Source organism: Aulonocara stuartgranti (assembly GCF_965226115.1).
Source record: "Aulonocara stuartgranti genome assembly, chromosome: 1".
Classification (NCBI taxonomy): domain Eukaryota; kingdom Metazoa; phylum Chordata; class Actinopteri; order Cichliformes; family Cichlidae; genus Aulonocara; species Aulonocara stuartgranti.
The window spans coordinates 21,559,116-21,581,916 of NC_138939.1; the positions used below are offsets into that span (position 1 = coordinate 21,559,116).

The following is a 22,801-nucleotide window of genomic DNA, read 5'->3' on the forward strand; positions in this document are numbered from 1 at the left end:
TTGTGTCTTATCAATTATACCCTTTATTTCTCTTTCTATTAAACTGATACCAGTTAGCTGTGTTGCTGTTTATCCTTCAACATACACCAGCAAAGGTCTGTCTCTCCTGAAGGAACAGGCTGTGATTTTGACTGTGATTAGTTAAAAAAAAGTCACTGCATAGGGATAGTTTTGGTTTTTGATTGGCTGATAAAGGTGAGCTCACCACTGTTTGCCCTTTTTGCCTCCTGAAATTTGTGTCTTAAGAGGTTTAACAAGTAAAACTGCCAGTCTGCCACAGCCACCTGCACTTCGTGTCCATTTAACCCACTGATGTATCAGTGTCTGCTATGGCTGCACAAGCCATCCAGTATTCCAGCAAGGGTGTACAAAAGAAGAGGTTTTGATGTGTTTATAACAACTTAATTTGCTACTCAAACAAATGAAAATTTAAATTAAGGCTGATAAACTGGAGTGTTGCTAACATTAGAGGTGCTAACGGTAGCCTTCTGTTCTTGAATATTCGAATTGTCTTAATTTATAATGCCAGTAAGATTATATACGGTCTTCTTTTTCTTCTTCTTTAAAGCCACCAAACTCAGGGTGCTATTACAGAGACTGGCCTTCTTGGCACACCCCCTTCTAAGGTTGAAATAGTAAGGAAAATTGTAATGTCAGTCAAATCCTGGTTCAGAAAATGCTGGTACTGAGGTAAACAAGGTTGATAGACTTGAATGCAGAGACCATTGGTAAAGGGATTGATGGGGTCCAAAAACACATATGCCATGGTTTTGCCATGAAAGAGGTCCGCATACCGATCGTCTTCAGTCATGTTTCTATTCACATATTTTTGTTGCTGACCAAAACGAGTTGGTAAGTTCGGTTGAAATGTTTCTACCTTGTTGTACCTTTCTAAGCTTTAATCTGGGACCATAACTACTTTTATTCACAAGTGGTTGTGTTATCCTGTTAAATTAACAGATTAAATTAATATTGTTACAGAGGCACAGGACTAATGATGGCTGCAGACTAGCTCTTACGTTAATGTTATCATGTAATTATTAGCTGCTACCCATTTCCTTAATAATAACGTAACAGATGGGTAATATTAATAATTGCTAACCGTTAACTGGCCAGATTAATGTTTATGATAATGCTTTAATACGTCAGTGTCAAAACAGGGGCTATAGGGAGTGCATGAAATTCTTCATAAAGACCAGGATGTCTTTAAGATGCTTCACAAAGATTTTTTGTGCTACTGTTCACATGGTTTTCTGTGTCCAGCAGTGTGTGTAAAGATGGAGGTTTCCATCCAAGTATCAATTATTTAATAACCCTACATTCTACTGAAAGAAATGAGTACTTTGGAGTTTTCAGAATTTTGGTATCCAAAGGTACTGTAAGTATCAGCTCTGGCAACATCCTTAATCCAGTGCAGTTGTATACAATGTTATTATAAAATGATTACATCCATCCATCTGTTTCCATCAGGCAGAGACCAAAAATGTTGAATTCTCTCTCAAAACTTTCTTAAAATGTTATAAATGAAGAAGTGTCATCAAAACAGCAAGGCTGGTTTGATTTCATGTCCATAATTGTCTTCAGTTTGATTACTTGAGCATCAAAATTGACTTATCAGTTGAAGACAGCGATTCTACCCCCCCAAAAAAGAGATTCATATACTGCTGTCATTGTGGAGCACAATGATGCCAACGGTGTAAAACGACATCAGCTAACTGTTCCCCAGCCCTCGGTTTTCTTACATTGCAGACTTAAAGAATGTAACAAACGCCTCGACAATACAAATGATTACACAAATCTTAAAACAAAATGTCTCTTTAATTTGTAAGTGTCAACAGCAGTACAAAAGATGGAGTGATGTGAGCTTTTTGTAACACAATTTCTGTCTCTTTTACAGAAAAGGAGGAACTTCTTGAGGTAAATGAGCTAAAACAGGCAGTTATTGAGCCCACTGCTGCATTGTTACAATGGACAGAGATATTACAGAAATATGGTGTTACAATATGTCTGAATTGATCCTGTGGGGACAATTTAATCATATACAGTATACACATTCTTAAGGTGCCTAGATGCACCCAGTGTGTCCATCATCGGTTTGTTTTTACTTGATATAGTGTATTAATACTACCAAAGCCAAAGAAATTGCTTTCCACACACACACCAATGTAAAATTATTCACCTTAAGTTTACCTCACGTCAATACTGCACATGGAAACCAAAGACTTGCTGATGTACACTTTGAAGCCAAGCAAAACAAAACAAATATAAAATAAAAAAACAACTAAGTAACATTTTAATTTTTTTTTCTTTTTAGCAATAATATCCCTAGCAAATAATTGACCTTTTGTACTGTATAAAGAACAATGTGAACACAAACGTGATGGCAACATTTTTTTTTAAGTTGAATTAAAAACTTTACATTGGACTGTACAAGATATTATGATAAACTATTTACATATTCCGACATAAACTTTTTTAAAGCAGCAACAGACACTATTTAATTCATTTCTCTAATAACAGCCAAAACAATACTTTCCATGGGCCTAGGTACCTGCCAGAGGAGGGGGGGGATAAGAGATTTCTAGGCGGAAAATTGTATCAGGCTGCCAGCAATTTCAAAACAGTGGCTCCAGTGATAGAAGAGCCCCACACAGTGTTGCTTGAGAAACAACGCTAAAAAGCAAAGTACCAAAGACGGCTATAAATGTCATCCTGAACAAAAAAAGTTTACACTTCTGAACAGCAGCTACCATGTCAGTCCAGCATGTCAGTGAATTGTGCTGATTAAATTAACACAGAGAACATTCCCACCATATACACATCACAAATTTCAGACGGAAAAAAAAAAAATCAAATTACAGTAAGTAATGTTGAAACCATTTGTGAGTCTAGCAATTGGAAGAAAAGAAACAAATTGTGAGGGCTACGTTTTCGGGATGGCTGGATAGTCATGGACATGTTCATTAAAAATTGGCAACATACAAAAAGATGGCAAGTAGAGAATTAACTGAGAAGAATGCACAATCTGTGAATTTTGCCACATTGAAATAAATTGAAATAAATACTTGCACGCTCCCACATTTAAAACAATAAAAAAATCATTTGTGTTTGAAGCAGTCATTCATAAAAACATTTGTTTGTTACATTAATGTCAATGCAAGCCAAATGCATGCAGACTCTTTTTTTTTTTCAGATTTTGCACTCATTAAAAAAAGTGCCACATACTATGAGTGCTATTCTAAACACAAAGCACAAGTGAGCATTATACAGCATACCGTTTAAGTTCTATGATGATTGGAAACACACGATTTAATAATTCTTTTAAGTGCTTGTTGTCTGAATAAGTACCATACTCGTTACCAAGTTTAGCTTTCGTTGATTATTCAAATTGTCTGGGGAGCATCATGAAAACATAAGCGAGTGAGGTTCGTCTTTTTGTTTCAGGACCAGTGCTGCTCTCTTCTAATAAGCAGGAAAAAAATAAGCATCTACATGAGGTACAGTGACTTGTCAGGTTTTAAAAACATGAAACCACATACTACAAAAAAAATAAAACAGCCAAATACATAACTTATACTTCACTAATGAACAAAAATATATTTCCTATGTTGTATTTACAATTAAATCTTAATGAGATGGAGAATTAACTGAAAACTATGTTTAGCTCCAATTCATTAAATTGTTTGTTCTTTTTTTTTTTTATTCATCTGATTGTCCATGATGTCTTTAACTCAAAATTTTAGAGCCAGCAGTGGCAAACAATAAATATATCGTGCAATATACAATGCACTGAAGTCTGGTTTTTCATGGCTCACTGAGCCTGCTGTTGAATTTCCTGCTCACTTTTCTTGTGCTGAGTCTCTCCTCTAGGCAGCCCTGAAGATTAAACAAAGTGTCCATTCATCACATGTGTCTTTGCATAAATAAACAAAACAAGCAGACAAAAAAAAAGAAGAAAAAAAAAAGACTCAAATCTGGTAACTGTGAGAGCAAACCCACGTGAGTCCAACTGGGGAATTTTGTTCATTCGTGTTGTTTTTCCTCAAAACAGCTTCACATTAATCAGAATAGATAAAAATACAATTTATATCCAGTGCTTATAACACTTATGAAACATTGTCTCTTTGTGAGTTCTCGTTGTCATTATTTTCTTTCTTTTTTTGTTCTTTTTTTTTGTCCTTTTTTTTTTTTTTTTTTTTTGCTATTTAAGCTCAGTCAAGTTTCAGTTCCATGAAGAGTCCTTTTTAACTACCAGCCCACTAAAGTAGTGTGGCATAGTCATGAAAATATTTACAATCGCATACAAATACATCTAACCGCCAGCAAACAGGAGCAAACAGTTTAGAAATACCAAACAGGTTGACTTGGAGGGAAATCCACTTGGGTTTGTTTGTAGGAGAGCATCTTCATGACGTGTTCCTCAAAATGAGAACAATATAGAAAAGATGCAATGGAAAATAATAAAATCTGAATTATCTATGAGGTAATAAAAAGGGGAAAACATGACTTAATATAAATATGTCCAAAAGTTTAAATGATATAAGCCAGCATCTGATGGGTAATAACAATAAGAGTACAGAAGATAAGAGAGCATTAAAGAACCGTCTGTACCAATTTGAGCTAGGAGAAAAATGCAGTGACCAGCAGTGAGCGTCTTGACCAGTTAAAGCTCGTGACGAGATATTCATGTCCTCCAAAAAAGCTCTGCACGCTCTCTGAAATGGACAGGTTCAAGGGCATGGGAGGGGAATAGCTGGACTCATGCATTAATAATGCTGTATTTCAGATGATACCCAGTCGTCAGTCATTTTAATAATCCCCCACAGCTTGATGTACTTGTTCCATCTGCTCGCCAGTGCCTGGTGATTGGGCCAGGGTGGGAGCCCTGTTGAGGCCTTATTTCCAGCACTTTGATGGAGAGCACAATGAGCGACACACACACCATTTTTATTGTTTCCCATCCTTCCCTGGTGTTTTCTCCTTCTCTGAGCCAGATGGCGCCCCCTGGGTGCTGAGGTTGCCACAGGCTGGGGTCAGAGCAGGGCATGGCAGGGAGGAGAGCCACTTAGACCTTCTGCCCTGTAAAGAGGATCTGAGTCTCAACATCAAGGCCTTGACCGCTAGATGAGCTTTATCTATCTGCCGTCGCTGGAAGGTCAGGACTTGTCAGGTTTGAAACTTACATTAAGACTGAGTTGCCTCTTTTCTGATTCTTGCATTTAGTCTGTATTTTTTGAAGTGTAAACAATGAGAGCAGTATAAAGCTGATCAGATTATTGTAAATGTTTCAAAAGCCTCATAGGTGATAGAAGGTTTATAAGTGCACTAATTAAAAAATTGTGTATTTTATCCTTTGTATATGAGTCTTTTCTCTATGTCCTTGCAAACTGTCATTTCTTTTCAAGACTACTTCAGTAATCAACTCATTGCATCAACCCGATGACCGTGCTCTCCTTTAAGACTTCTTAGTGTCAGTTTAAGATTTACAATGTCTAAAAAGAATTAAGATGAGAAAAAAAATTACGTTTTAAGACCTAAGACTTTAAACTTGCCATCCAAATGGGGCTAAAGTGTTTAACAGAGCACACTGTAGCTACACATTGTACAACATCAATTTAAGATTGTAATGCCACCAAAGCTGCCTTTCGCTACTGTTCCAATCCCACAGATTGGAGGCCTTTGGCCCTTTAGCATTCTGGCCTGATTACAATCACTCTGATTAAGATCTTGGTGAGTCAGAGTGGACTGCAGAGCTGGAAATAAGTGAAGGATGCCACGGTGCTCTGTGTGGACAGGGATGAGGAAATGAAAGGGCTGGCTTCATTGATGATCACTGCATTGGCCTCCCCAAAGAACAGCTAGCATCACAAGCTACCGTCGACAGATGTAACATATTGTAACCTCCTGCAGAGCTTGCTGCTTCCAAGTTCCTGAGTTTAATTTGTTTATTCTGTTTGGGTAAATTAAAGAAAGACTGGATGATGAAGCTGCATTAAGAGATGAAGAGATTGTCTAAGACTCAAAGACTTGAAACAACTTGAAATGTTTGGCACTTGCGCACTAAATTAGGTTGTTTTGTAATAACAAAAAGAAAAACACAATAATAATAATAATATTACTGATAGTAATAATAATAATGTGTAATTAGCCTCTGTACTACGTTGGAATCACTCCTTATCATTTTGAGATATTTTGTTCATATTTATCTCTTGATTAAAAACATTCACAAGCTGTTGGCTGGCACGCTATACCTGAGTGAGAATATTATTCCCATCTTGAACAGTTAGGTAATGTAGCAAAATCATCTAATTGAAGAGGAAAAGAAGGTAAATGACAGTAAGAATTACCTAGGTTCATATCAAAGGTTGTAATTTCAAGTTGTCTTTTGTTTTAGGCAATAACCTAATTGTCTATATGTCCATGATCTTAACAAAAAATAAACAATGAGATAAAAAATATATATATATGTATATATATATATAAATTACCACAACCAAACTGCTTCACACACTTAAAGAAACACTTAAGACCAAATAGCTTTTGATTCAGATGAAGCCACAGCTGCATGCTGGCTTCGATATGATAAATCATTATTTTTTTAAACATGTTCAAACCTTTTGTGGTGTAGTTTTTGTTTTCTTTTGTTCTTTCCCTCCCTCAGATCAGACCAGCCCTCTGGGCATCCTCCTGTATGAGTACTGTTTCTGCACTGGCCTCTTCGGTTAAAAGGTCTCAGTTGGCACTGACTGGCTCTTGTGTGTCATTTTCACTGCTATAGTCTGATTTGGGCTCGTCCTCAAAATCTTCGTACATGTCCATTTCATCCTCGCCATTGACCGGCTCGCTGTTGTTCACCATGCCAGTGGGCTCTAGCTTCATGTTGTAGGTGCTCTGAATGACGGGAATGGATGGCTCAGGACTCGCTGAGGCACTTGAGCACTCCGATGTCATCTGAGGTGAGGGTGTGGTGGTCGCCATGGTGATGGCCCCAGGGTAGACCATGCTGGCGCTTGTGGTGATGGGAATCTGCGGTGGCTGCCTATATGTATAAGAAACACATACATTTATATTAAATGCAATCAGTTTTCACGACGCACTTGATTAAAAAGTGATCAGCATAATCGGAAAAAGAGCACACGGAAAAAGCGCTCAGTGGTGCTCATAGTGCGATTGCTGCTTAGGTTGGTGGCTACATGTCTCTAAAGTGCGTGATTTTTTTTCTTACAGCACTTAAACTGAGATGGCTGGATTACGGGTTTCCCACAGCAGTCTGCTGTAAGCCAGCAGCTCTGTGAAAATGATTTGGAAAAAGAGAGGTACTCCTGACAACTCCCGTTTTGAGCCGCTCAGAAACACTACCCAGTTTATTGGTGACATAAAACCAATACGTTGCTCCTGCTGCTCTTTGCTGCTTTTGCGCTGGATAATTGATACTCCAGCCACTGAATCTTATGACTGACATGGGAACACCTGGAGAAGGACTCTCCTGATAACCACAAACAGTAAATTAAAGTGTTAAGCCTTAGACTGCTGCTGTCCACGCTTACGTAAATATACACGTAGAGCTTATATATGTAATAATGTCTGTATTTGGTGCTCCATCAGGAGATTACTATTGTCTTAAATTATTAGTAACCCTCTGAATTAAGCTGCTGAGTTAGCAACAGTGGTTAACTCAGCGTTCACTTTTGCAAACACTGCTTTGCATTGCATGCACATGTTTTCTGCATTTTCTTGTGTATTACGTATGGCAAGGCTGGGCTAATCACAACTGTGTACTTACCCCACAGTAAAGAACTGCCTCATCTCTTGTCGCCGTGAACGCATCATCTGTTTGTACTCTCCGATGCGGAGTTTTTTTCCGTCAATAATGCAGGTCCTCTTAGGCCGTGGTTTGTACTTGTAGTTTGGGTACTTCTCTAGATGAAGCTTACTTAGACGAGCCTGCTCTTCATAGTAGGGCTGTTTGTCCTGGTTAGACATGGACTTCCACCGGGAACCTACACAGCACAGTACATTCAGATTTTCAGTAACCAGAAAAACTGTTTGTGATAGTAGGAAACTGCAGGAATCCATTGCTCTTAAACATAACCACTAATTGAACAAAATAAGCAGAGAGGTGGTGACCTTGCACTTATATAAAATAACCAATAATGCAATGTGAAATTCATAGTCCTTTACTTTTTACTACATTGCATCAAGATTTAATTTAATACAGAGTTACCCCTAATAAGGGTGGACGTTTTCTAGAAAAATCGCATGCATAGATTTACTGTCTGCTGCACAACAATCTCTTGATAGCTCTGCATGTGCACATTATCTGAAACCAGAGGCAGGCTTTTTCCTTACTGTCAAACAGTAAGGAACAACAAGCTGGAGTAGTAAATACTGCAGCTCGGTGAAGTGCCCTACACTGGCATGGATGACAGCACTTTTAACAGCTCTGATGTATGGACTCCAGTGTTGAGGGGACAAGACCCATTTAGTCTCTGTCATTTTTCATGACAAACACTTATGCTAGTGATGGGCTATAAATCCATCTGTATGCTGAGGCGAACTGATGCACAGTGGTCTACGAGATAACGTGCACACTCTCTTTTTTAGACGCCAGACACTTTCTAAGATATATGCTTTTCCGAGTGCAATAAACCCATGAGAATGAGCAAAACTGAAAAAAAGCCTGGTAAGTCAGTGTTGGAGAAACACCATTAGTAATTGAAAAACTCAGATTGACTACAGTGCTCTTGAGCATGTCAAAAGCTATGAAACAAGCTGTGGTTCTAGCAAAACTATAAAACTAAACCAAAACTAAACTATAAATGGTGCATCATTATCAGTTTTGTATAAAGCAAAGAAGTCAAGTGCTCACAGCTGTATGTTTTTAAAGAGTCTTACCCAGAATCTTGCTTATGTTGGAATTGTGCATGTCGGGGAAAGCCTGGAGGATCTTGCGCCGCTCATCCTTGGCCCACACCATGAATGCATTCATTGGCCTTTTAATGTGGGGCTCGTTGTTGTTTCTTCCCCGAGATTCCCTGAAGACTCGCGCCTCGGTAGGTCCAGCGCCTCCTGTTGGCCAACAATAATAGGGTTGGGGTTTATCTGCAGAGCCATTGACTTCCTTGGACCCCGGAAAAAACAAGGGCAGGAACAAGAAGAGAGAGCGTGGCGAGACATTAAGTGACAAGCCATGTTTAAACTCTCCTTCATCTGCTATCTCCATCATGACAATTATTTCAAATGAGTGCAGAGATGCAAACACTGTTCAACAGAGTCTACAGGGTTGAATATGGCGTTTAAGGTGGACCTGATCTCTTTAAATCGGGTCTATCCAAAAGCAGTACAGAGAGAACAAGGAGGAGCCCTTTGACTTCAAGAATAATTCAGTTCTCTGTCCACAAGTCCAGCTTTTCTACTTGTGCACATATATTTCAGACTCACAGCCAACATAAATATAAGATTTGAGCCTGACTTTAAAAAAAAAAAAAAAAGAAAGAAAAAGCGAGGAAACACAAACTCTTGCAAATCTTTATAAAAGCCAAACTCCATTTTACATATATATGCACAAAAAACCCCTTCGGTTTACACTTCTTTCTCCCCTTGTTTCTCACTTTCTTCCTCTTTCCTTCAAGCACGCACACAAACAAACAAACCAAGCACACATTAGCTGGGAGAGTGTGCCGATTCTGCAAAGTGCTGTTTCTCAATCAGGGCATTCACAATCAGCATAAGAGAGTTTCTCTCAGTATTAAACTGTACATCAGACTGATAATGATTTCTGTTTGCATGCGCATTTGCTTCCTTTTATATGTAAGATGTGAAAGAATTAAATAAAAGCAGTATGAATATTTAAACAAACAAAAATATGTTGATAAACAAGGCTTGAAAAATAAGACAAAAAAAGCCTTCCATATGCTACGATACATCTTTAATGATCTCAAATCTGGAAAAGAAAGCTTGGGATGACTCATGCATATTTCATCATCCACATGTGAAGCCTTCTCATTAGACCATTCCACTAGCAGCCTTGGCACACGTTACCTGGGGTCTGATTTCTATTATTATTTCAGTTGATAAACAAAATCAAACTCTTAATGAGTAATGGAGGGCTGTGCAGAGACATTAATTCCAAATCCACAGAAGCCTCGCCCTGCTCTAATCACTGAAGGTATTACTGCAGCATTTTCAGCCTCAAGAGTTGAAGTGTCTTCGCTTCAAAAGAACATGTCCTGTTTTCAGAATTATTATATGAGACAAGTCTTTTTAAAAAGGCAACATACTTGCAGTACAATAGAGATAAAGGTGTGCTGGAACTTTGTTTTTGTTTACAGGGTAAGAATTCTTGAGGTCTAACCTACCTAGTAGAAAAGCCTGTTTCTCACAGTGCAAAAGCAGATGAATTGACTTTTCAGCAGCTCATGTTTAACAGCCAAAGAGCCACATTTATGATCCCTTCCTTTACCTGGAAAGCCAATAAAAAGGTGTATTTACTTATGAGTCAAACTCATATAATTGCAGGTGTTTGCTGGTCTCTCTATTTGTCTTAAATAGACAGACTAAACATTACATATGCAGAGAAAGGTAATAAATGCATAGATTCATTTTCAGTTGCCAAAATGTCCTTTTAACCATATATAAATGCGTTTCCTCATCATTGCTATCTAGACGCCTGTGTTCTTTTAATTTCACAGTCTTGTAAAATATGCACCAAATTAGAGATTTTTGTTACTTTTCGAAATACTTTCTCTACCTCTGCAAGCACCGCGTTTTACTCTGTTTGCTGAGCTCCCTCAAATGCTGTTGGCCCGAAAGCCATCATGAATTCAAAAATAATACACTACCTTTGCTGCCACCGAACCCCACAGTACGTTAATTTCATTTAGCATGCACTCACTGTACAGGATGAATTGATTTCACTTTGTTTGGTTTTGACAACCATGTTTATTGTGCAATGAAATGTGGTGTGGCGGAGGGCTGACAGTATCCATCAACGCGGGGCAATCTGCTGACTGCCGGGGCCAGATGAAGGTATTCATTAGCTCAGGAGCGCAGCGCTCACTCAGACACGACAGCCAGTGTCTGCGCCCTGGGATCGCTTGCCGTAATTTACGATGCCTGCCGTGCCATTACTCTATCACTGACACTGATTCAGCAATTTATATACTGGTGCGCATGTATATGGGCAGAGGTGATCTTCTTATGTAGAGCGAAGGGGGGGACAAAACAACTGCCTGCCATCACCTAGTGCCACATCCATAGTTAGCCAGGAAACCAGCCACGTGACTAGGTTCATTGGAGGGAATCCAGATGAGGCATGGTCTTTTGCTGCACATGACTGCACGCAGAAAAGCATCGCTTTCTGCTCTGTCAGATGCTGCAGAAAACTGCAGACTTGAACAACAGGAGTGATGCACCTCGTAAGTTGTTCCGAGGCAGACGCTGTGTGGCTTGGATATGTAAAATACTGAAAGTGATGGAAGCTGCCTCGGAGAAACGAACAGCCCAACTTTGCGAAAGACCTTTAACCTGAAATAGCAGCGAGGTCTGTGATCTGTCTGAAAGCACCTTGAAGTACAGAACTGCTTCCTTATTCAACCCCTGTAATATATATGACTTAATCGGGGACATCCTGTATATTCACACAGCAAATTGCTTGCAACTATAACATGCAATTTACTGCCAGGTTGTTTCCATATTTTTGCAGAAAATCGCAACGCTGCTCTGACATTTTGCAAATGAGCAATAACTATTGTTTTCCAGGAGGGGCAGGACATTTAGGAATCAGTTAGTTAGGTGTGTGATTGTGTAAATAAACACAGATGTTTAGCGGTGACAGGGCCAGGCCCCCTGGGTGGTAGCTGGGGAGGGAGCGAAACAGAGGGAGTGCTGCTTAATAGAATTTATTGTGATTCATGAGGCCCGCAGCTCAAGTGTGACAGAGCGATATGAGAATCCCCTTTTAATTTGTCTCTCCTGGAAACACTGCAGATGAGCAGCATGAATTACAGTGTGAAAGAATGATTGTGTGTGTGTCTATGTGTGTGCGCACACGGTGGAATAAAGAACGAAAAGGGAAAGTGAATAACGAGGAAGAAGGAAACAAAAAAAGAAAGGGGGCGAAATGGAGAGAGAATGTAGTGAGGCCCCACAGCCTGTCACACCTGTGAGCTGCAGGCTCAGACTCGACCATATAGCAAGCCAGAGGGTAGCGCTGCCCCAGCTGCCCCCTCTCCTCCTCCTTACTCATCTTTGTTCTATGGGCAGACACATAATGTCACCCAGGAATCCGCTCAAAAAGGATGAGCCTCAGTGAGCAGGCAACAATCACGCAAACCTGCCAAGCCCTCCCTGTTGGGATCAAATCTAACACCTCTGAGTGAAGGCATTTACTACTGACAATAGAGCCTCTCCCTCAGAGCAGGATCAGGCGAGATTAATGTGTGTGGACGGACAGGATGCGGCGCTCAGTGGCTCTGGTCCAGTCTGAGTTCGTGGCATGCTAATTAAACCGGTGAAAATCACAAGTGATGTAAACCACATTAAAACATCTCAATTGTCTTATTTTTAGTACCCAGTTGGGATCGTTTGGGTTTCCATACCCTCTGTGTGTATATGTGTGTGTGTGTGTGATAGTGTGTGAATGCATGCACACACGTGGGAACTTGGGAACAAACAGGCAGCTTGTTTCAACATGCCGCAGCTTTTACTTTTGCCTGCAGAGCCAGCTGTCTTATGCATTTAGTTTAATCTTTCACAACTTCTCGGCCTCTGACACTCACAGAGAAATACACACGTTTGTTCGTTTGCTCTAAATTTCAATTTGCCAGCTTCAAAACAGAACTTTCTTATTGATTGTTTTGACCTGTGCACCTACTGTTTTTGTGACTTGACACGTTATTATGTCAAAGGCTTCTCATCTAAGCTTTCTTCCAGAAAAACTCCCCGGCAATAAAAGCCAGAGCTTGATTCCCACAGACTCACAGCAGAAGAAAAACAAACATCTTCAAACAATCAGCCCATATAACACTTCACAACAGCTCTGAGCTACCGATGTAAAGAAACTCATTGTCAGTGATCTGTAGCAAAAGTGCAAGACTACTGTTTTTCTTATCCTATTCCACAAGGACACTTCTCAGCTGAAGCTTCTCTTTTGTTCTTCAGTCTTTGTTTGATATTATCTCATTGGGCTTTTAGATTAATTCTGTTTCCTGCCTGCACACATCTCTCAACAACTCCTTTGTTCTTTGTAGACCCTGAGTGATGGGGGCGTTTTAGACAAACACACAACCTCATATGGCAGCTCCATACTGCCATATGTGAATGAACGAAGGGCCTCAGGGCTCAGGCTTTTGTGGTATTTGGTAAAGACCTAATGAATTTGCCAAGGGATCATGTGTGTGGCTTGTGACTTTGTTAAATGATGAAAATCCCATCTATTCCTATTTTTTAACCATTCCCACACACACACACACACACACACACACACACTTTTGGTTGTTCGGAGTTGGGTTTCTGCCTGCTTTGCAAATATTAGCTTAAAGAACCTAAAGCTTTCTGTGAACTGCCGCGATAACAGAAGTCACTGTGCCTGCTCAATGCGGTTACTCTGTTCTGGATGGAAAGCTGCTACACACCAATGGGCTTTCACACCCTATGTATGGGTGAGGTGGTGCACCCAGTAATTTTCCCTTTCAGGAAACACCAAAAGTATGTGCAGTGTGTTCTGATCTACTCGGGGGAGGGGGCTAAAATGTTTCCAAATTCATTTGCCTCCTATTTTTATAGGTTGTTCCAAAACTAGTTACTGATGCTACATTTTTTGGATAAAACTGCCTTTTTGTCATAGAAACATTTGTGGTTTTTTATGGTAATTTTTTAGAACAAGTTTCAATTCAGCAGATCTTATTCACATTGAAAAAAAATACTTGGCACCTGGATGACCTTTGACCTTACATAATCTAGAAGGCTAATGTTTTCTATGCTTTCATATTTATGCTATTAAACAGAATATAAATATTTTCGTGCACTGTATATTTCTTTATGTTATGGTATGCCAGGGAGCCGAGCTTTCTTTGGTTCAAGGAAGAGAAAATCCTCACAAGATTTCAGATGTAAGCATGTTCTCAGAAGAGTAAATACTTTGTGGTTCACATCTCAAAATCCTGCTTCACATCATTCATCTCCGTGCCTTCCTGTTGGTAAAGCCTAAAGACACAGACCGATATATATATATATATATATATATATATATGTATGTATGTGGTGTAATAGAAGAAATGCTAACTGTGTTTTGAGTTATGTCCATTGCCCTGTCTCCCAGCCACCCCCCCACCTTGGGAAGAGGACCTCTTCTCTCCTCTAACCTTTGCTTGCTCCTAATCCATAACCCACTGGGAAAACTGATGTGCGGTGTCTGGTGCTAGCCTTTCCCTCGGCTCTAAACAGGACTTAAAAGGACAGAACTTCCCTGGTGCGCACTCTGTTTCAGTCCTGACTCCACAGTAGCCACAGAGGGAGGGTTACCACTGGGAGAATGAGCACTCAAAACACATCTGTCCAAGGAGTCAGACGGGTGGGATGGGATCTTCTGCTGTGGCTTACATGGGAAACATGTAAATGAATCCACTAAATGCACCTCTAATTCTCATCTTCAGAATTGGGTGTGATGTGAAACTAAATGTGCTTTGAAGTTGGTAAACAAATATTTTTATAGCAAGATTTTTTTTAAAAAAAAGTCTATGTGAACCAACTGAGCAAGACCATTTAGTTCTAAAACTGAACTGAAACGTGCCTAAAACTTCATTGGAAAATGCCGATGTGTTACATTGTCCTGAGAAATATCTATCCCTCTGCCCCGAGACTTTCTGAGGCATGAAAGATGAGTCAGAACCATTTTATTTTCTGCTCTGGCTCTGAAGTCCCATGGAAACTGCCACAAATATTTATGTCAGACAAATATTAGTTGCACTGAGGAACTCTTTGCTCCTGTGTAGGAGCCAGCTCCACAAAAGCAGATGACGATTTGTCACACTGGTGTAATCAGAATTTACACACATGCGCCCAGGACCTCAGACAAGCAACAACAGCAACAGGAGTCAAGCTTGGAAAAAAGCCAGCTTTGTCCTCAGGCACCCTTGTTCTTCGCTCACCTACCTGTGAAAACCTCAGAGCGATGGCTCATTTCAAACGGCATTCACCACTTCTCTCTTGCACACAACTGTCCCAACCGCTCTGCATGCAGTACTGAGCAGTAGGCCTTTATTACACATCAAAACTCCCTTTTCTTTTAAAAGGTAGACTCAGTTTTGAGTGTGTAGACAATCCACCCATTGCTCTTAATATTCCCCCCCCCCCGGATAGTTTAGAAAGTTGAGTAAAATGTTACAAATTATGCCGATGTAAGGACTGAATTTAAAAGCATGTAATAATAATTAAAGGGAAAAGGCAGAAAAACAATGAAATAAAACAAAACAAAACAAGAGACCCAATAATGGCCTTACCATCTAGATCTTCTGGCCTGGTGAGGTCAATAACTCTGTGGCCAAGCTTTCCATCCTCACCCAGCTTGCCAAGGTGGTGCCCAATGCTGTCAAAGTGTGCTCTTTCCTACAGAGATATACAAAGAGTCAGGTAAACAAACCAGCACATATACACCTTTTTACAGTGACAAAACAGCTGGAAAAAAAATAACAAACTCCATCACAAATCTGAAAATTTGAAAAGAAAAAAAAAGTGTCTTTGATAAATGCAGTTTGTTTTGAAAAGCTGCTCTTTTGACATGAGCTAGATGCAGCTTTTTCCTCATCTCTCTATTCTGTAGCTGTTATAATGGATGACAGGAGGCAGCGAGACAGTGAGGGCCAGGGGTGCTCTAAATAGATTTACAGAAGGATACTTTGTGATCCCGAGCACACAATGGGGCCGTGGCCCTCTTTGCAGTGCTCAGATTTTCCTCTGTAATCTTCTCCTTACATCCTGCCTTCCAGTCTACAGCGCCCTGAGCTCAGCGCCCATCATTTATTCAGAGTTCATGCTTTGGAGAACACACCGTGTTTTCCCGTTTGTCATGTTTCTTTGTGCTCAGATTAAACTTGGCATCATGTTGTACTTGTCGCACAATGAAACCCTGTCATTCAGCGCTCCGTGACAATATTAAATGTCATGTCCATGTGCATTTACAGAATAAAATAACAGCTTTCGGGGGGTCTCTGAATAGTTGCTGCACATTACACTTAATGTATTATGCAAGGGGAGAGTGCCGACTGCTGCTGGCTCCATTGTTGAATGACCTACTTCCTCAGTGAATACACAGGGCATTAGCAAAGGGCTGTCTTCCTCTCTAAAGACTCAACTAGGAGATGGACACTTTGACTCTGCATGATACAAATAATCTCCCCCCCTCCCAGGTTTGCCTGGATGACACTAAAAGCAGGCATGTTGCCACCATTCAGAAAAAAGCATTTGTTTTACTCCCAGGGTGCACGTTCAATCTCTGCCAAAGATGCACTGTCTGCGCTGACCTCTGCCTCTTTTCTTTCTAAACAGGCCTATCACATGCAGTCTGAGCAGACACTCAGGTAGAGTCCCCACACAATACTAACAGCTCCCCTGCCTCATGCAACGACACCAACAAACACATTAATCTTTGAGCCCCTCCTCTGTGAGGCATTCCACTGTTTTGTTTTTGTTGGGTTTTTTCACGTTTTCTCCCCACAGGGAAGTTCTTTTTCCCCAGGTGATAAAAAATTAAGAAGCTCTAACAACTGTGCCCGCAAACATTTAGTTTATGCCTGTAGCCAGCTAGCCGACTTATTCGAACTTATTTGTTTTTATTATGATAAATGAAATCATGCTGGTGAAAAAAGTCAAAATGTATTATAGTGACAGAGGCAAGAACAACAAAAAAAGAAATCTCTTTAAAATGTTTTCTTTTCTTTTTTTTTAAATTCTCCTTTTGTGCATTTTTTTTGTTGGGGGTTAAAAATTCTGACAAGATGAAGAATGAAGATAGTTCAAGTCCATTTGAGGCCTTTCACAGTATTTTGATTTTCCTCATGCTTTTATTTATTCAAGAACTATTCCTCAAAAGAAAGGACCACGCAAGAGACAGAAAGAGCACTGCAATTTACCATCATACTTGAAGGAGCAGTCATTATTTATGGCCAGCTGAGTGATTCTGATGTACAATTAACCACTACCTGCTTATGGCCTGTGATTAGAGGCTGTCTATCTGACGGCCCTTTGCTTACTTAAGTGTTTTCTAATTATGACATATGTGGTGGTCCCTGCTGGGCATGAGGACACTTTGTAAAGCGAAGATGGAGTATGGTGCCTCTCTCTGTGTCACATTCTGTGTAAAGCAACACACGCACGAGCAAGCACGCGCGCACACACGCACAGACACGCATTCATCACCCAGCCACATTATTGCTCTTAATGAAAGAAGCTAGCAGCCTGATGACAAAGTGACTGAAGTGCGATTAGCTGGATGGGCGATGGTGCTGCTTCAGATGCTACTTGGACAGTCTGCTCAGAAGACGCGGCATTCATGGGGTAGTGTGTGTGTCTGTAATAAAGTAGTCATCTCGTCCCTCTTCTGCGCTTCGTTGCTCCCTCTTGATCAATCAAGTCCTTTTATAAACTCATGATCATTAAGCATCATGTTGGGCTGAGAAGGAAAGAGAACAGGGACCATCCGTCAATGAATTTCATTAATGGCTAGCTCAGCATTGAACTTCTTTCTCCACCGCACAAAGTCATATGATTAGTGAGCATCAGCACACCAGACAGCCCGGGACAAGACTGAATGAAGCTCTTGTCTTTGAGGTAGCTTTACTTAATTTGACCCAAGGAAAAAAAAAAGGAAAAAAAGAAAAGGGGAGGTTGTGGTTAGTGGAAAAACATCTACATATACTTTATACAACCTCTTTTACATGCTGTAATGTAATGGTCTAATTGCAGTATTCCCCTCCTGTGTGCTATGCTAATTAATATCAGACTATCTGTGCAATATGGTACCACAAATTTTCATAAAATTTTATATACTGAGCTTAATATACTTATTGGTTATAATTTCCATAATTTATATCGGTGAATTAGAAATAGACTGGAAATTAGGGCTGTAAATTATCCGCAAAGCATCCCGGTTTTGTTTTAAGGTTGGAAAAGATTCAGTGAACTAATGCTTCTTTACTGCACACGCATCAAGTGCTGTGATAAATTAATGGCAGTTTTATTATTTTATAGTGTCATTAAAGTTTTACTGATCACTCTGACACAGAGAAGTAGCAAAGGACATGCAGTATCTGGGGAAGCTAGCCATCCTGCCAGAGAAAGAGAGGGAGAGACTTTGAAAGAGGGAGCCAATCAGTATATGGCCAATATTTAAAAAAACAAAACAAAACCCAAACACATATATATATGTATATATGGTTTTTAAAGTAGCAAAAACCAAACATAAATGCTACAAGGCCAGCTGAGGAAAATGTATTGAAACAACGCAAAATAAGAACAAACTGAGGCTGGTGTGAATAGACAAAGATAAAGAGAAAGGAAACAAAAGATATAACAGTACACATCATTTCCCTCCCACTCTGACCACGACCGCTGGCAAGCAACTTGTCCCTCCCTTAAATGACTTCAGCATGCAGCTCTCCTCCCCACAACTAAAATTATAGCAGTGCACTCAGAGCTGTAGTGGAGAACTGCCACCCACAATAATCTCATCTGCCCTGCCTGTGCAGTCTTTTGTCTTTAAAGTTTGGTAACACATGTATCTGTTCAGTTGCACATGGCTGGCTTGTGAGGGAACTCACAGGGAGACTGTGAGTCACAGAGGAAGATGAGAAAAAAAAGGGGGTAGATAGCAAAGTTTGTGTAACGTCTTGGGCGAGGGAGCCCAAAAGGGCCCTTGTCAGTGTTGTAAGGAAAGCTTTAATCTGGCTGGCCACAGAACATGTGCCGGAGGCCTGCTGCTCTACCCACAGGGTGTATTCTGGGCAGAGGCGGGTGGCGGACGGCCCTGTGCATTGTGCCTACTCCGCCCTATATTTAGGCAACGCATTGCCAATCCTGACACTCCTTCACTCTCTCCTTTGCAAATAGCTTTAGTCAAAAAGGCAAAGGCAAATCCAGATGGATCGGGATTGGTCAAATACACATGAAAGAAAAGTACAGCGAAAACTAACTGTGGTGCAGTTTTTGGAAGTCAGCTCGGTTTGGAGGATCGGGTTTGGCTGTGAAATGAAAACTGAATCTTCTACATAAATAAAATAAATAAGTAAGTGAAACTTTACATTTCTCACACCACAGTTAAATGAAACATTTAAGTCCCATTATGAATTCTGAGAGCAGTTACAACTGCACTTGGTGAGAACCATTAAACTAAATCTCACCACACTGGAAAGTGTATGATTGTATATGATTAAGATCTCATGATTCAAGCTTTTACAGCGACAGGACTCCCGCTTATATTTGATAATGTGCTGAACTGGCTCCAGTTATATCACACACCTGGTATGTGGCAAGCTGAAGGCAGTAGTCCTGACCACAATGCAGGGCTTTGTGTATCAAGTGTCAGTCACCACTGTGGTCTTCAGTCCTTGAGTGAAGACTCTGAGGGTCTCAGACTAAAGCCCTCAACAATCTGTCCCAGTCCTGATGCAGACAAAGACTGCACTTTAACATGGCTGCAGCTTCTCACAGCTCAGCACCTCATCTGTTTTGTATTTGTATTGTAACCAGTTGTAAGGTTATTTATAAGTCTGCAGCTTTCCAGTAGTTTTTGCTAGTTTTGAACCATTTAAATGTTAAGTACATCCAGCCATGCGGTAAACCCACAGTGCCTTTCATGCAGGCTGTTGCTCTCTTTTTACCCATAGATGTCCCTTTGCTAAGGCTAATGCAGGCAGCAGCAGAATCAACAGTAGCAGCCACAAAAGCCTGGCATCTGTTCCATAGTAGTCATACTCAACATCACACAGAGCGGAGATGGCCGGCTATTCCAGTCCTATTTGTACTGCCAGGGCATCAACCCGTTTGTTTTAAAAGGCCTTTAATTTAATTAAATTAAACCACTTAAACATCTTGTAAGCTAACCTCTTGTGTGCTTTCTGTGAGTTTCGTTTTTTTCGTGAAAAAAAAAAAGCATTTTCATTATTCAAGATCATTTTTGCTGCAGTGAAAACAAGACAAACCCACACAGTGTGACCCTTCAGTGCTAGTTTGAAATTTAGTTGAAACAGTTTATTTACTTCTACATGTCTACTATGAACATTTTCTGATCATGTTATTACATTACACATGTGGTTGGAAGGAAAATGTCGCAATACTGGGTCATTCTCAATTCAGCCCGCGTGCGCTGAAACATAAATTGTGTATCAATCTGAGTGCTGCGAAACATTTCTAACACGGTTTTCAGTTCCTATTTTCTTTGCCGCACCGCTGAGGTAATTTGTGGTGACAACATGTACTTTTACGAATTTCCAATTCTTGATGAACCAGAAATGTTCGATGTTAAGTTGGGCTTAAATCTCCAGCCTTATCAAACCTGTTCAGGTTACCAACAGCAGGATATTTCAAACTGCGGCTCTACCAAAACGCCTTTCACATCCAGACAACACATCAAGACTTGTTGGACACTCTGGCCATCATGGTCCTACTGCAACAATACCATAGACTATAAATGGTCCTTTGTAGCCTATTCTTTTCCTCATCCTTTGTTGAATGTGCCTTGTGGTGACTACAGCATCACAGGTCTTAGCCACCAGGGCCAGCAGCATTTCTAATCAACTGTAGCCAGCCAGAAATGCACTATGTTAGATGACAACTGTAGAAAATAATGGAGCCACCATCGCCAAATGACCCTACCAAGATGGACTCTTGATGTCTTTCTGGGGAAGAGGCAGGAGAGCAAAAGATTTGACCTGGGACAGGAGCCCGCAGACACACACACCATGCACAGGCGCATTTTATCCCGAGTCATACATTATTTTTTATTCTTTTGACTGAGCTGAACAATTGGACAAAGCATTAATGTAAGCAATCTTCACAATAGCACTTGCTGGCTACAGCCAGTGTCTGGGAGCGGAGCATAATCTAATTTGGATGGGCAAACCCTTGTATGCCAAGGATTTACATTGCAGCCAAAATGCCTTGGTTTGCAATTTCCAAGACAGCAGTCGAAAAGGAGCAGAAAATTGCTTCCAGGGCTGCAAACCAGACAAGATTATATTCAAAGTCTTTGTGAGGGCTTTGCCTGAATAGAGTCCTGGCATCACACACACACACACACACACACACACACACACACACACACACGGGGGAACAGTATAACCACTATAACCAATAGGTTAGGAGTCTGGATTTTGTTGGAGCACCAGTGTAAGCTCATTTGAATATTTACAGGCTGAGCTTTGGGAAACGGGAAATGGACAATTGTAGTCATCAATACTGAGGAGAGGAGAGTTGTGGGGCAGAAAGGGCAGTTCGATAGGTTAATGCACTGACCTTTCCCCTTTTGATTCCGGTTAGGGACATGTCAGCAGAGGAATATATTTTATCTGACACCTCCAGAACATCACATACTACAGTTTATTGGAACTCAAGCAAAAGAGGTTGATGCTCCTATTTTAGAGATTTGTTTATGCACCACTTGTGAAAAAAACTGCAGATTTAGTCACATGATCAAACAGTATGTAGTACACTGCTTGTGTGTGTGTGTGTGCACATAATAGATGAAATGTATAAAATGACTTTTGTCACATAGTCATGAATGACTAAGGCTGAACATTCAATTAACACTCTTTCTTCTTAATAGGAATTCCTCTGCTCATTAACAGGCAGTTTGCAGTTTCCAGACAATTACACTATTGATTGTACACTTGGCCAGTTTTTAAATGTATTGAATTCCACTTGGATTTTTTTTGTCTTTATTTAATGTGGCTAATTACATAAAAACGAAAACTCTTTTATCACTTCGTTATGTAGATGTATGCAGTATATGTCACAATGGGGCGATACAAGCCTACTATTGAAAACTTTTTTGAAATATTTAGCTTTCTACATCTCTCATGTGTTAATTCAGCTTGAACATTTGATATGAATGATTTGAAATGATTGCTCTGTCCTGCTGAGTCAGTGGAAATGTATTAGCAGGCGGTACCTCAGGTCAAAAATGCATCCATGCAACATCTGAGTAAAAACATATACACGCAGATGCTTCTTATGGTTCATATGACCCTGAAAAACAGCATGTCCACTTGAAGCTATGGTGCATTATAGAGGGGAAAAATTCAAATGGTTACAAATGGATTTGGTTGTAGTGTATATGACTGCAGGCATACTGGTGCATTCTAGGTAAAAGCTTCCACTGTGTGAGGAAGAGATGGTAAATAATGGAACAAAGTAATTGCCTCTGCAGACAATAATACCTATAGATAAATATTTTAAAAAGGCAAATTGCAGAAGGGTTGTAAAAGGTTTTATTGTACTGATGGGATATAGTAAAAACAGACAAATAAAAAGACAAGCAGGAAAATCTGCTCCTGTAAAACATGAATATTTCACATGTCCTCAGGTTAAAGCCTTGTATACCGTAGAACAGAGTCTGATCTACACAGTGTTCTCCTAGGTCAATGGCCAGGAAGGGAGAGTGAGAAAGAGAGAGCTAGAGTCATGGTGATAAAGGTTTGGGAGGAATGCATTGTACTGTTCAGATACACTTTATATGAAAAGATGAATTGATCCATCTCTAAGCAGCACTTAGACCCACTCCTCTGCCCGGTCATTACAGTGGGATAAA

General features: G+C 40.2%; 1 protein-coding gene across 7 annotated transcripts in view; it reads right to left on the reverse strand.

Moving 5' to 3' along the window:
* Positions 1 to 1,799: 1,799 nt before the first annotated feature.
* Positions 1,800 to 22,801, reverse strand: part of sox6 (SRY-box transcription factor 6) — a 129,272-nt gene continuing 108,270 nt past the window's right edge. For all 7 annotated transcript variants that reach the window (XM_082532831.1, XM_082532827.1, XM_082532830.1 and 4 more), the window contains 4 exons: positions 15,501 to 15,606; positions 8,896 to 9,069; positions 7,784 to 8,000; positions 1,800 to 7,039 (listed from right to left, as the gene is read on the reverse strand). In XM_082532831.1, coding sequence (XP_082388957.1) covers positions 6,733 to 7,039; positions 7,784 to 8,000; positions 8,896 to 9,069; positions 15,501 to 15,606 — 804 coding nt within the window. In that variant the 3' untranslated portion in view covers positions 1,800 to 6,732. The remainder of the gene's footprint in view (positions 7,040 to 7,783; positions 8,001 to 8,895; positions 9,070 to 15,500; positions 15,607 to 22,801) is intronic.